The sequence below is a fragment of the Perca flavescens genome, chromosome 17 (genome assembly GCF_004354835.1).
Source record: "Perca flavescens isolate YP-PL-M2 chromosome 17, PFLA_1.0, whole genome shotgun sequence".
Lineage (NCBI taxonomy): Eukaryota > Metazoa > Chordata > Actinopteri > Perciformes > Percidae > Perca > Perca flavescens.
The window spans coordinates 17,575,011-17,589,914 of record NC_041347.1 but is presented as its reverse complement, the minus strand read 5'-3'; the positions used below and the strand labels follow the sequence as shown (position 1 = coordinate 17,589,914).

The window sequence follows — 14,904 nt, the reverse complement described above, 5'->3', positions numbered from 1 at the left end:
TCACTGAATGTTGCTAAAGAAGAGACTCTGCTGTCTTGTGTATAAAATGGACACACGTGCACAAACACAGAGTTCAGTACCTGGCACGCGACAACTAATTGCAGAATAAATCCCAGCTGTAGTTCACAGTTTATCCAAAATGCAGTACGCAAAATTTCCATTCACAATACTGCTGAGAAATGTAATCTTCTAACTGTATACGTTACAATTTACTGAGGTTGAAAAATTTTGAAGAAGCCACCCTTTTTTTAAGAATTGCATGAGAAAGAGCTTGTTTGTTTAAATAGACAAATCCAATGTTTTTCCAATGCCTTTTTTTCATTTGGTGAACTACAACTTTTTTACTTTTTCTCAGCATTGAGAACCTGTAGTGTTTTATAACACAGTTTACCACATATTGTACAGACATGTTGCGTGAGCAAATTGTTCATGTGACAATAACGATATTTGTGTTTAGATACTGTGCACAGTACCACAATCACAATAAAAACAGGACTTTTAGTTTGTACTCAAAATTGAAAACCCTAGTTATCTGTCTGTTTGTATTATCTTTAGTTCCACTACAAAAAAAACAGACCTAGCTGCAAATATAGGTGGTTATGGTACCAAGAGCAACATCAATCGAGTTTCAGATAGAGTTAATAGAAGGGGATTCCTATAGTACATGGACACGCAAATCTGTACAGCAATGAGTTCCACATGGTCTCCACTGTGTTCATGTGATTCCAGTTGAGTAAAAAGAATCAAAGTTACAACTGCTTTGTGGGTTTCTCCCAGCCAGGTCTTTAGACAAACTGTACAACTTTGCCGACTGTGCTGGTCTGCACCTGATCCTGGGGCTCAATGCGCTGCACAGAAACCAAGACAACTCCTGGAACACCTCCTCCACCCTGAGCCTCCTCAAGTACGGCGCTGGCAAGAAGTACAACATCTCTTGGGAGCTGGGCAACGGTCAGTACAGCTACACACCACATGATGCCTTCTAGGCGTGGGCAATATATCGATATTATGTCGACATCGATATATGAGACTAGATATCGTACATTTTGGATATCGTAATATCATGATATGACACAAGTGTTGTCTTTTCCTGGTTTGACATGGTTTGGCTGCATTACAGTAAAGTGATGTAATCACTGAATTCTGAATTTCCCAGACTGTTCTAGGTGTTCTGTTATTTGCCTTTACACACTTAGTCATTGTATCCACATTATTGATGAATAATTATCTAAAATGTCATTTGTGTGCATTTTTTGTGAAAGCACCAAAAGTCAACCCTACAATATTGTGGCAATATCGACATTGATGAATTTGGTCAAAGTTATATTTCTTCATATCTGCCTACTAAATAACATGATAGGCTACAGTATTAAGTAAAAAGAAAGTTCTGTCTTCAGCTGTTTTTTTTTCTACAACATGTGAGGTGTTCCTGTAGCTTACAGGAAACCCTTACACTTAGAAATATTGAATAAATACTTCAACAACTTGTACATGTCATCTCTAATACATAGGTAACATTATTTCAATGAAGGACTTTCACTTTTAATAAAGGATTAGTCTAAAAAAAGTAAATTTTTAAAGTCCAGAATACAAGTTGTTTTCTCCTCTTAAACTGCTATGAGAATGCTGTTTCACATTTTGTTCATTTAACATCTACTGGTTATAACAGCTTCGATAAAGACATTATTTAGATAGTGAGTTGTTGGTGAGAGTCTAGCAGTTTAAGGGTTAAAGTGAGGGTTCATTCAGGGATGAAAGGAACTGCTAGTCCTCATGTCATCCTAACCATCTGTGTTCCTGTAGAGCTCCAGTGCACACAGAGCCCTGTGTTTCCCTGCTGCACATCACTCCATATTTTCATTTCATCTGCAATAAAGCTTACAATAGAAACTTTTATTTTTGCCTAATCCTAAAAGCACCATGGAAAATCCATTGATTTAACCATGTGAACATTTTAGTAAGGACTTAAACCGTAGAAAAAGTAATCTACTTGAACACATTGTTTGAGTAAATCACCCAGGAGGTTGAATGAAAAGGTGATCCTTTGAAATGTGCTAATATATTCTCTTTATAGTTTTAAAGGTCCCATGACATGGTGCTCTTTGGATGTTTTTATATAGACCTTAATGGTCCCCTAATACTGTATCTGAAGTCTCTTTCCCGAAATTCAGCTTTGGTGCAGAATTACAGCCACTAGAGCCAGTCCCACAATGAGCTTTCTTTAGTATGTGCCATTTCTTTGTCTGTAGCTATTGAGGAGGAGAGAGGGGGGGGGCAAGGTGGAGGGTGGGGGTGTGGCCTTGACCAAATGCCACTTTGCTTGTTTGAAAGCCATGATGTATCTCTCTCATGGGTGGGCCAAATTCTCTGGGTGGGCAAAGCAGAGAAAGGGGAGGTAACCTTGCTCCTTATGACCTCATAAGGAGCAGATTCCAAATCGGCCCATCTGAGTTTTCATTTTCTCAAAGGCAGAGCAGGATACCCAGGGCTCGGTTTACACCTATCGCCATTTCTAGCCACTGGGGGACCATAGGCAGGCTGGGGGAACACATATTAATGTTAAAAAACCAACTAAAGTGAAATTTTCATGCCATGGGACCTTTAAGGAATACAGCACAGACACAGCTATATACACACATAAAACCGACATATTGAAATATTTTGTTTTACAGCTCAAACACAACCTGGTACAGATCACAATGATCTTCATTAGAGTGGTTAAAGAGCAGTCGGCCTGTAAAAGTTTTCCTCTGTTTGGGGAAACTAGCTCCCTCATTCTGTGTCACTGATTCTGCAAGGCCACCCTGTGTGCTTGGACCATTCGCCTGACACTGAGTCCATCTGTCTGTATTACTGCGAATTGCCCAATTATCCATTTTTCTACTGGCTGTTGGAGCAAGATCAGACTACAACAACAACAATATTCTCCTCCAACTCCCCACTGTTGCTTTGTAAACTCTGTGTTTCTGGCTCAGTGTACTGCATCTCCTCTTCGCAGAGCCTAATGCCTACCGCAGCATGGTGGGTCGTGCGGTCAACAGCACCCAGTTGGCTCAAGACTACACCAAGCTGCGGACCCTGCTGCAGTCTGTGCGCTACTACCACCGAGCTCACCTCTACGGCCCCAATGCAGGACGACCCAGGAAGAACGCCATCCTGCTGCTAGATGGGTGAGTCAGCAAGTAAAACATTGATTGTGTAGGATTCCTGTCCTTGTTAGGATATCCTGCTGGAAAAAGTTTAAGGTAGTGGAAAGTATGCTGCAGTGGTTTGGGAATTTTACAGAGCTTTACTGTGTTTAATGCTCACACACATACACACACGTTTAGGTAGTGTTCAGTGTTTATGGATTTCCACTCTGCAGGTTTCAGTGTCTCAGCTCCAGTTATACCATGTCAACCTAAATAAAGTGTCATCTGATTGATAACGTGACGGCGCAATGTCCCACCTGCTGGTTTTACCCAGAAGCTCCACCAGCTTTGCTTCGACTCCGATGGCTTATCTAACTGCCCTCTCTCAACTGCAACCTGTCCCCTTGTAATATCATACTTTATAGTCATACCTTTACTGCAGAAAAAGTCCATATAGGCAGTTTGTATTCTGCTTGTTAAATCAGTAATTATTTACTGTTTAGTTTTTTAGATCAACTTCTTATCTTCTGGGCTGATTTTGTTCAGGTCAGGCAAACCAATTTGAGACATTGAACTTGCTGTACTGATAACCTTGCTTTGACAAAGTTATATTATTTTCAATTGATAAGGTAGTTTCTTGTTCATGCTTTCAAGGCATTCGAGAGGTTAGTCTCCTGCCAACAAACATCACATTCACGTCATGTTATGTTTTTTGGAAAATAAAACACAGAAGGCAAACAATATACAAACATTGCCAACATAAAATCATTTGTTGAAATTTTTTTAATTTGGACAATCCAGTATTGATGGGCAATCAACTACAGAGTGAACCAAAATTGGCTGCATGTAACACAAGCCTTAATTCTACCCTGATTATATTAAATCTAACCACAACCCTCAGATTAACCCTCAGTGTCTGGTATTAAGCATACCAGACACTGAATGTAGGTATGCAGGCTACTTTTGGATGGTACTTAGTCACTGCCTTAGTTTGTTAAACTCCTTTCAGGAAAAAATGCTTCCTCAGTTCTGTTGACCACATAGATGAGGGCATCTCTCAAACATATTCATCACTTCCAAAAAAGTTAAGCCTTTCTGAGCTTTTTTGTCTTTTGAAATGGAAACAAACTTGACTAAAATGAATGCATCAGTGGCCCTGTATAACAAACACACATTGAAAATCAAACATTAATGGATATACACACAACTCTGTCAGTGTTGGACAATCCAAATAAAGTGTGACCTTATGAAGACCTTAGATTCCTAAATAAGAAAATACCTCAATAATATAAAGAATATTAAACTTGTATTTAGAATTGTATCTTAACAAGAGGTAACACTTTACTTTAACTCCAAAATGTAGCATAAATAAGCATTATATAAACATGTAATATATGGTTTTTCACACACTACTTGTAGGTAACTCCTCCTTTGGGCACATGTAAAGGGATTATTAATGACAAGATAGAACAATTGTAGACATTATTTTAGATTAATAAACATTTACAAAATGTCCTTATATCGACTTGCATTATAATGTGTTGTAAACAATATATGACATGTTTATATTGTGTTTTAAAATGCTATAGGTGGCATAACCAAATAAGTTAATTTAAAGATTAAATACCTCATTCAGATGTTCAGTGTGTAATATACCTAAATTAAAGTTTCATATACATGGCAATGTTGATAAAATTGCATATGGATTTGCTCTTAGCCATTGTTGAATAAATACAGATGAAACACTGCTATACATTTTTTATGATTTTTAGGTAGACAGGTGAGTTGGCAACCATCAACATTAAACTTTCTGTTCTGGGTGGCTGTAATTAATGCTGTACTTGTCTGTCACCAGAGATTTCTTTTACTGTAACACAGGTATCAAGACAAGTAGAAGTGAAAGCGGTGGAATATACAGCTCTGGCTTTAACTGGCATTGTTAAATAAATGGGGAACAGCATTCCTTTGAACCAAAAATAGAGTCCATAAAGTTAAAATAATGTGTGCTAAAATTGTGTGTGCAAATACATACGCAGGAACAGTTTAATGTCTCAGTATATCTCAGCCTAAATCTGTCTCCAGATCCTCTCTGCAACCACACACATTTTGACAGGTAGTTGGAAGACAGAGGAGAAAGAAAAAATTGATATGGGTCTCCCTCCTCTATGTGCTTGAGCTACTTACATCAGTGAAACCATTAGGTACTGCTGTTTATGTCATCGAGTACTGACAGATCAAATTTGCTCAGGAAAAAAAGTGGTGTGTTTGTGTGTGTCGATGTGTGTATGTGTACTGCACAGTTCAGACTGATTGATGAGCAGTGGACTCAAAGGAAATGGAGGATGCAGGAGATGAGTGGTGAGAAGAGGAGGAGGAGTGAGAGGATGAAGAGGAGAGAGCTGGAGTATCCGCAGGTCACGGGTGACACATTTAATGACGGGTGATTCTTGTGTGTTTGACACTGTTACGAGGGGGTGGCTCTTGTGTTTTACAGCCCAACTACTCTGCTGCTCTCAGGAAATACGATTACTTAGACACTGAGCTGCTCAACAGTCCAAATATCAGAGCTGGACAGACTAAACAAGCCAGAGCTGTGAAAGTTTAGAGACACATTTGGGCATGTCTGACAAGCTGTTACTCCCAAATATGGAGAGATATGGGTCAGGTAGACAAGGAAACGCACGCACACGCGCACGCGCGCGCACACACACACACACACACACACACACACACACACACACACACACACACACACACACACACACACACACACACACACACACACACACACACACACACACACACACACACAGATGCAAATGCTCAGGGAGAAGAAGGCAGACAGCAGGAGGGACTGTGTATATGTTGAGTTTGTGTTTGTGTACAGGAGTTTGTATTTAACTAACTGAAAGCAAACTGCAGGTTAGGGTTAGCAGGCTGCAGAAAACACTTTTAGTACTGTTTACTGTTTTACAAAACTAGTAGAGATTTAAACTGATTTACCATCTTACCTAAAACACTTGAAGTGAATTAACTACACTTAATAGAATTAACACTACACATTAGTCCTGTAACTATACTGTATAGATCAAGAGTTATTTTGCTCGACATAAATACAGTACATATTCACTTCCTGGTTCAGCCTGAAGCTACCATACTAGTTGTTTTAGACAGTTGAAATTACATTTTTGGTGAATTTACCTTTGCTTGCACTTTCCAAATAATTTCAGGCCATAATGACAACCTGTATTGAACCCTGTGTGCCTGACTGTATTAGCAAGGTTCTTGCAATACCACATCCCCAGGTATTGGCAGTTAAGTTGGTGGGGAAAATGTTATAAAATGAATGGCCATAACTGTCAAAATAAATAGGACATTATGTATGAAGAAAAGTTGGCACTCAGGTGAAGATAACTATTTTTCTGTGTTCCAGGTTCATGAAGAATGCTGGCTCTGTTGTAGATGCAGTTACGTGGCAACAGTAGGTATTTTACCCTTTTTTTCTATTTTATTATTTTGTTCGTAGAAAACCCCACAATCCTCTAAATCAGTAGACTACTCACTTAACTAACTAACTAAATTTAACAGCCCTGGCCAGGTTGTGTTTTTGTACCTTTATCACCACAGTGTGTGTGTGCAGCAGCCAGTATTAACCATTATTAACACGGTTACTGAGAGAGACTGTTGCATAATGTGGAGAACTCTGTTTATCCTGTAAATGGAAAAACAGGAACAAGCCTGTGTGTGTGTGTGTGTGTGTGTGTGTTAAATTAGTAACACCTGTCACATTTGTCTATTACACATCCTGTAGGAATGCTTACAGATATATCAATGTTTTTATCTTTTCCCCCATGTTTTAGCAGAATCTTTATACAAACATATGTTAAACTTGCACAAAAAGACATTGACTGGAAGCTCAGACAAACCCTGTGTGACTGAGTGAGTGGTCATTAAGGTGAAGGTCAGGTCTAATTAGGAGAAATTAGAAGAAACGGAAGGAGGCAGGGCTGTCAGTAAGGCTTAGAAAAACACCACCCACACTGTTAAAATCAAACCATATGCTTTGGCGCATTCACCCTGTCAATTAGCCCGTTTTACACTACAGCTCCAGATTCCAGTCTAACCAGCCTGTGTGACAGCAACTCTGACCTCTACAAAAGAAGCCAAACGTATAAAAGTGGGGACCACTCATTAACACGTCTACGACACAGGTTTTACTCCACTGCACACATTATGTGGTTTCACTTATGTTATGACGTTTTTTTTCACAACATTGTACTGTAGTTTGACTTTTTGCAGCATCTTGTCTCAGTTACTGCTTTTTTGCATGGATTCGCCAACAAAACATGATCAGTATATGTACTGTAGTCATGTCTCTTGTTCCATCTTTCTGCTATATTAAGTTTTCTTTCACTTCATAGAAAGAATGTGCTAATTTTTTCCAAAGATGTTTGCATGGTTGTCTGGATGCACAAAACAATTTTTTGGTTTTCTTTTTTTCAGAGCACTTTAAACCTAACCCAGATATTTGTTACGTAAATTAAAGGGTTAATTTACCCAAATTATGGAAAAACAGTTTCTCACTTAGGCTTACCTCAAGTGGTATGTATCCATGAAGTGCAGACTGTTTTGATTTAATTTGCTCAGGATTTTGAGATATCAACACTGATTTCTTCCTTTCGTTTGCGGTGCGCTCACCACGTACACTGGATAATTCATAGACCTCACTGTGAACCGTTGGCTCTGTGTCATGTGGATTATCCAGGCTAACCAGGACATTGTGTCTGGAAAGACATGTTCCTGTTGAATTCTTTTCAAATGTCAATTCTTTAACTATTTGGCACTATTGGTCGGTCCACCTCTTTGGTCCAGACTGACCTATCTCAACAACTATTTTTAACTTTTTACAGACATTTATTGGCTCCAGGGAATGAATCTTTGGTGATCCTCTGACTGTTTCTTTAGCTGCCCAATGAGGTTGATATTTGTGGTTTTAAATTAAATGTCTTGACAGCTATGGGGTGGATTTACCTGTGCAATTTAGCACAGACATTCATGTCCCCCTCAGGATGAATTGTAATAACTTTGGTGATCCCTGCTGTAATTTCTAACACCGTCAGGTCAAATTGAAACGTTGCCCAATACTTCAGTTTATGACCAAATACCTGCAAAACTAATGCCATTCCCATCAGCTTCATCTCTTTCTGTTTAGTGCTAATAATCTAATGTTAGCATGCTAAACTAAGATGGTGAACATGATTAATGTTAAGTGCAAAACATTGTGTGTGGGCTGTAACTTTTTGTCAGGGCTGTAAAAATCCATTCACCTCTATTGTATTGGGGTGTTGGCAAAAATCTCAGGTATGAACATCTCCAACTTGTGCAAGTAAAACCACAACTCTGCATGATTGAAAATATGTGTAAGGTAGTTGACAGATTCTTTAATCAAACACCCAATTATAACACCCACACCCTCTAACCTTAACTTATTGAACATGTTATGCTTTACCTAACGGGCTGCTGCATGGTGAGAACGGTGAATTAAGCCAGTCAAAGGTGTGTGACCAGACGGCTGCCAGTTTTAGCTGTGAAAATGTGAGCAAGAAAAGTGAACGAGACAAATTTACGATTAGCTGTTTAGATGCCCCTGAGCAACACCATTAATGTGAGCCCTAATTGTTCCAGCACTGGGGTATTAGTGGTGTGAACATCTGAGTGTGAAACAAGCAAGCAAAAGCGCCCTGCTAAACTCGTTAATAATGAAGTGATGAAAGGTACGATTTAATGACCCTTGCTTTAGAAAATGAACACTTTTTGTACTTAGCACTGGGGCCTGAAAGTAAGTCAGAAGCATTTAAAAAAAAAAAACCATATATGTTCATCAGTTGGTGACAGCATGGTGCTTTGGTTATTTACAGCTGAGGGGAGAAAAAAGATATGTTAAAGATTTGTGATCTTTCCAGTCTGAAAATCACAGTGGGACTGTAAATTCACTGATGGCATTCCTGAGAGAAGCTACATATCCTTAAACTGTTATGTCATGATAGATTTCATGATAACCTGCTGGTCCACATCAAGGAACACATTATCTTCTCATCTTCTTACTTTGCGACCCCTCCACTCCCCCCAAATCTCTTGCTACACCAGATGGTCATTCCTTGACACGTCATGTTATTACAAGTACACTGTTATAGAGTATTACTCATGCTTTACTTAAATATTCCCATTTAACTCCACTACAGCTCTACAGTAGTTACTAGTTGTATTTGTTCTTTTTACAGAATAGGGGTAGAGGAATCCATGCAGAGGATGTTAACATTACTAACCAGGAAACAAACACTTTATGACACTAAAATACGCAGCATGACATGACAAGGCACTTGGTTTGGAGAAGACGTGCGACTGCCACCAAACAGTAAATACCAAATCCTCTGTGATCATTAATTCACGCAACATTAGTGTGAATGGAACCATTATTCTTCAGTACTTTTAAAACTTTAGTAGATTTTACTGTAAATATAAAAATTTAAAATGTAGGTCTTTAAGTTTCAGTTGAGTATCTTTCCATTATTGGTATTTATACTTTTGCATCTCTGTTGTCTTGCGTCCCTGTTTGACATTTGATCATATCTATTTCTTCTGTAGTGTATAGTTCTGTACTATTTTCTGTGTTAATAGGGTGCTAGATAGTTTTGTTAGTGAGCTGTCTTTGGTGTGGTGCTGGCACAGTGAGAGCTGTGTAAAACAAGCTGACCAAGTGGATCTTTGTCTGAAAACAATTGGACAGAGTTTTGCATTTTATTGAATTCTGGTCAGGCTGGCAGCTAACATATCATGCCAAATTTTGGATGAACAAAGGAAAAGTTCTTGGTTCTGTTTTGGGAGCTTGGACTTGGGCAATTTTATGAATGCCAAGCCATGATCCCCTCAATCCTAGTCAACATACTTAAACTGTTTTCTTTAATTTCCTTATGGGGTTTCTGCTCTAATGAACCACCAAACTTAAGTAAAGAAAGCAAATCTGGCCTGTAACCTTATGGTTTTATAGAACGTAGCCAAAATTCCGATTTGTAGTGCAAAATATAGCTATAATAACTTATTGTTATTCTGTTTCCATATATGAACTGGAATTCCTTTCTCCGGGATCTGGACTGAAGAATCATTGTGAGCTATCTGGAAAGACGACAGGATAACCAAATAATTTGTGTAAAGCCATGACTTAATCCATGCGTTGTTTACAGTTTGAGGCCGGGAGCTTGGGTCTTTTCCAACACGCTGACGAAATTGTCAACGAGGTTAAGCTCAGATTGCAACACTGCTTCACCCCACATGAATAAAATTCAGCTCTGTTCTCAGCAGTTTTGTTGACAGATCAGACATTTTAAAACAGATTTACGTAATATAGGTTTGACCTTTGTTTTGGAATATTTTGACGCTGTAGTTATGAATATATGGTCTCCTTGTCTACTATCCTTACTCACAATATAGTGCAACCCATTTAATTTGCTGAACTTTTTTGTAAATTGCCTATCATAGTTTTCTTGGAGTGTTCTGGGTTTAGGAATAAAAAAAACTAAATTGGAATAAAACATGTGCAGCCTTAAGCAGGACTCAGCTGAGCTGATCTGGCACTTATTTGATTAATAACATTTGTTGCTTCAGAAGAATATGAAGAGAAATCTGCTTCGGAATGAGTCACAGATTTTCTAACTCTTATTAAGGTGTTGAATCTGTTTCTGTTATTTTATTTTGTCATGGTGCTGTACAAATAATACCAATGAATGCAAGAGGATTGAAAGATTTGAGCAAGTACTTGTTCTTATGTGAACACATTTGGTTGACTTTTGTGCAAGATGGTGCCTCTACATGAATCATTGTACTCTCATGCATGTATTTGTTTTCTGTTTTCACAGTAAAAGCAGCACATGATTTGGAAATGCTACGGTCTAGTAGGCCAGTGTTGCTACCCCTATATGACATCACTGGGTTTACAATTTGCAAACATAATTTGACGATCATTTTCACAGGGAGGATGCCCATTAAATTCTTAGCATTCATTATTCATACCAATGAAGTTAGCAGAGAGAAGATTAAAAAAGACTGTTGCAATATTTTAAGATCTGGATTTACCTGATCATGAGGATCAGTGGAAACTTAAAATCAGATTGCTTTGTCAATGCACTCGTTTTGTTCTGATAGCGCAATAAAAAACTTATCATAAATAACTTCACCTAAGAGAGGCAACTACATAATGTACTTGCAGTTTTAAGACTCAACAGTTTTCTTCTTTCTTCTGCATTGCAAATAAGATGTAAGATGTGTTTTATGGTACCTGAAACATAAGTGTGTGGTTGGTGCTCTATTGTTTTCTTCTCTTGGCCTCTTACAGGGGATCTTGGAGAGGCTTTTTCTCTGCCCACAGGAGATGTTCCTCTCCCAATAAATTCTTCTCTTATTGTGCTCTCTTAACATCATCTCTCATTATCATCTCTATATGTCTTTATCTCTCACACACACAAGGATGTCTGCATTGTTTAGTCTGAAATCTCAGTACTTCCAATTCCCACATAGAATTGGATTGTCAGTATGCTAAAGTATAATGAAATATGTCAGTAGTATGTCATGTTCATATCTGTTGAAGTAAAATTATGTATTGTGTACTACGTATGAGACCAATGAAAATAATAATAATAAAAAAAAAACTACATTCCATAATAAGTTACTTTCTTGTTGTTTTACAGTCAATGGGCCATTGACCTGCCTGGTAGTGTGATATGTTATTATATTATATAATAGAATATTATTTACCAAAGTGATAATGGTAGATGGTGACAGGATTGCCAACTGTCAACATTTTTTAATGACATAGAATATGGAGATCATTTTTAATTTAAGGTTTTACAAAGTCAAACTGAGCTGGGTTTTGGATGGAGAATCAAAATGAAGCTTGTACATTTCAATTTATTTTTCACCATCTGTGCTGTAATAATGTGACGATAATGTTTGTTGCTCACATTGTAAAGAGTGCACAGTACGGAGTGTTTCTCTCACAGCAGTTTCCTTCCATTTCCATTACAGTTATTACATGGATGGCAGGGTGAACAAAGTGGAGGACTTCCTAAAAACTCGTCTGTTGGACATGCTGACAGAGCAGATCACTAAAGTCACCAAGGTATCTTAGTTTCCCTTAAGGTCCTGAAATTTTACTTCTACTATGAATAATCTCAGCTGAATTATGTAAATTACACATCAACTACTTCTGATGCGGCTGCTTGATGCATACCATGGGTCAGTTTTAGAGCTGTACTGTAGATACAAAATTTGATTAATGTCTGGTGTATATTTCAGAGGTCCTATTTCGGGTCATTCACACCACCTCAAGGGAGGATGTGAAGAAACAACTCATTTTAATCATGAGTTATATTTGCATTTTATTTGAGTTTGCCAAGTCATGCATCTAGCTTTTGTGATGATAAAGCCACATGTGCTAACCGCAAGAGTGAACCCTCAGGGTAAAATGGTTGTGTCCACCATGAAGTAATATTATCAACACTAGCTGCTGTGGCCGACTTGCTGAGTTGTAAGAGATGAACAGTGCCAAAGTGCCTCAGGGAAAAAGAAGCAATCATTCCTAAGAACAAAACTTAAAACATTCAATGAAATGTAATTGAGTGGGATTATTCGGTGCAGTACCACTCAGCCGAAGTCAGTGAGATCAGGTTTTTGTGTTTATTGTTTCCTGAACATTATTATTCTGTGTGCATCTTTATGTTTCTGTGTCTATTTGCATATGTGGAAAGTGGTTTGTTGCCAGCTCTAATGACTTTTCATCAGCTTGCGGAGTCACTAAAATTCAGTCAGTAACAGGAAAAGGATTTAGTACAACACAGAATCGTTCCTCAGCACCGTGACAATTTACTTGGTTTACTCGTATACAAAATGTATGATCCTATTGTAATGGTCCTTAAAATACATTTCAATGAAAATGATGCATTGATTCAAAAGACACAAAAGTGAATTCCAATTGGAGCTTTCACAAAGTTCATTCCCGTGTGGATTTTGATGATTTCACTCTCTATACAGGTTGTGAACACACATACTCCTGGTAAGAAGGTGTGGCTAGGTGGACTGGGACCGGCGTGGGCAGGAGGCATCAGTAATCTCTCTGACACATATGCTGCCGGCTTTCTGTAAGTACTGTTATCATGATGTACTGTAGCTGCTTAAGAAACCACTATGGTGTGTTCTGTAGATAATGATACCTTTTGATAATAATGAACGGAAACCAGCTGCACATGTTAAGAAAAAATGATATGCATTATTACAATCAAAAGCATCTGCTGTTGCATTCCTAATATTTATTTTCTGTGTGTGTGTGTGTGTGTGCGTTCATTTGTATTCCAGGTGGGTGAATGCGCTGGGTATGGCTGCTGTGCAGGGGATTGATGTTGTCTTGCGTCACTCATTCTTTGACTACGGATACACACACCTTGTGGACCAGAACTTTAACCCTTTACCTGTGAGTCTCTCAATTTCAGTTCAGCAATGATTAGAATGGCTATTGGTTCTAATTGTCACGGCCTCAATTCACCCTTCACCCTTCATCATCCTAATAACGAGGGTCTGACCTGAGCAGTCCTGTTACGCTCTGGACCTTTTCTGTACCAGACCCAGTGCCTCAATGGCACCTCTCGCTCTTTCCCGTGGGAGCTATTAGGTGAGATGAAAGGCATTTAGTGGTGATGAGTGCTTAGACGCGGGGGCGAAATGCCATGTAACCTTAGCCCTTTGTCAGTAGCTCAGGACAGTGTCACTGCTTCCCTCTACCCCCATCACAACTGTGTGCTTCTCTGTGCGGGACAGTCGGCCGGTGAGAGATCTGCAACCTGAGATGCTGATACACAGGCATGTTAGTAAAATAGCCTGCAACACTGTGTGAAATAGAACTGCCCCATCCCAAGTTCCTCCGTGGTTTGGTTGGAATCATGCAGGGGCAGAATGGGGAAAATAATTTTAACAAGACAGATGTGTTGGAGGCCTTCTTTTGAGGTCGTAATATTTCTTATTGTACTCAAAGCCGAACTTGAGACATTCCTTGGTAATTCTTTTTTTTTAAAAGGGACTTTTAAACTGTTAAACTGATCTCATTTTCTTGAGAGAAAAAATAAATTAGTAGTGTGCAGAAGTGATAAAATACTACCATCTGCCAAGTTCATAAAAACAAGATATATTAAGTTTGTAAAAAAGGGTTTATATTAAGCTGAGGCAGAGCAGGAGAGAGAGCCTTACATTAAGGGGATGAACACTAAATCATTGTTTCAATAAAAAGAAAGATGATTGAATCAAACATTTGTTATTATTCAAGATTGTTTTATTCTTGCTTAATAAGTATTTGCAATCCCATGCAATCCCAAGTACCATTTTAACTGCTATTGTTATTGGGCTCATGAGCTAATCACTTCTACAAAATCTGACAAACATTTTTTGTTAAATCCCTCATTAGTTCCCTCTAGCCTGCATGCACTTTCTTCTGCCTCACTTCAACTATAAGATATTAAACAGTCGAGATGGCCTTCATTTTTCTTCCCTCTTCGTTTCCATTATTTTTCTGGGAATGAGGGTTTCCCGCTAGGATCACAATGCTTTTAACATGGCTGGATGTCTAAAGGCTGCACCAGCCTACCTGCTGAGAGAATTCACTGCAGGGCCAACCTGTCCTCTGCTTGGGAAATTTATGACCTGGTCCTTTTCCCCTGTCGGATGAGTCCCCCAT

The 14,904-nt window shown here is 38.6% G+C and overlaps 1 protein-coding gene across 2 annotated transcripts in view; it reads left to right on the top strand.

The window, feature by feature from the left end:
- hpse2 (heparanase 2) overlaps positions 1-14,904 on the top strand; it is a 54,236-nt gene that overhangs the window by 29,051 nt on the left and 10,281 nt on the right. For both annotated transcript variants that reach the window (XM_028603829.1, XM_028603828.1), the window contains exons 4-9: positions 778-951; positions 2,999-3,170; positions 6,565-6,612; positions 12,210-12,303; positions 13,215-13,321; positions 13,536-13,650. In XM_028603829.1, the coding sequence (XP_028459630.1) occupies positions 778-951; positions 2,999-3,170; positions 6,565-6,612; positions 12,210-12,303; positions 13,215-13,321; positions 13,536-13,650 (710 nt within the window). The remainder of the gene's footprint in view (positions 1-777; positions 952-2,998; positions 3,171-6,564; positions 6,613-12,209; positions 12,304-13,214; positions 13,322-13,535; positions 13,651-14,904) is intronic.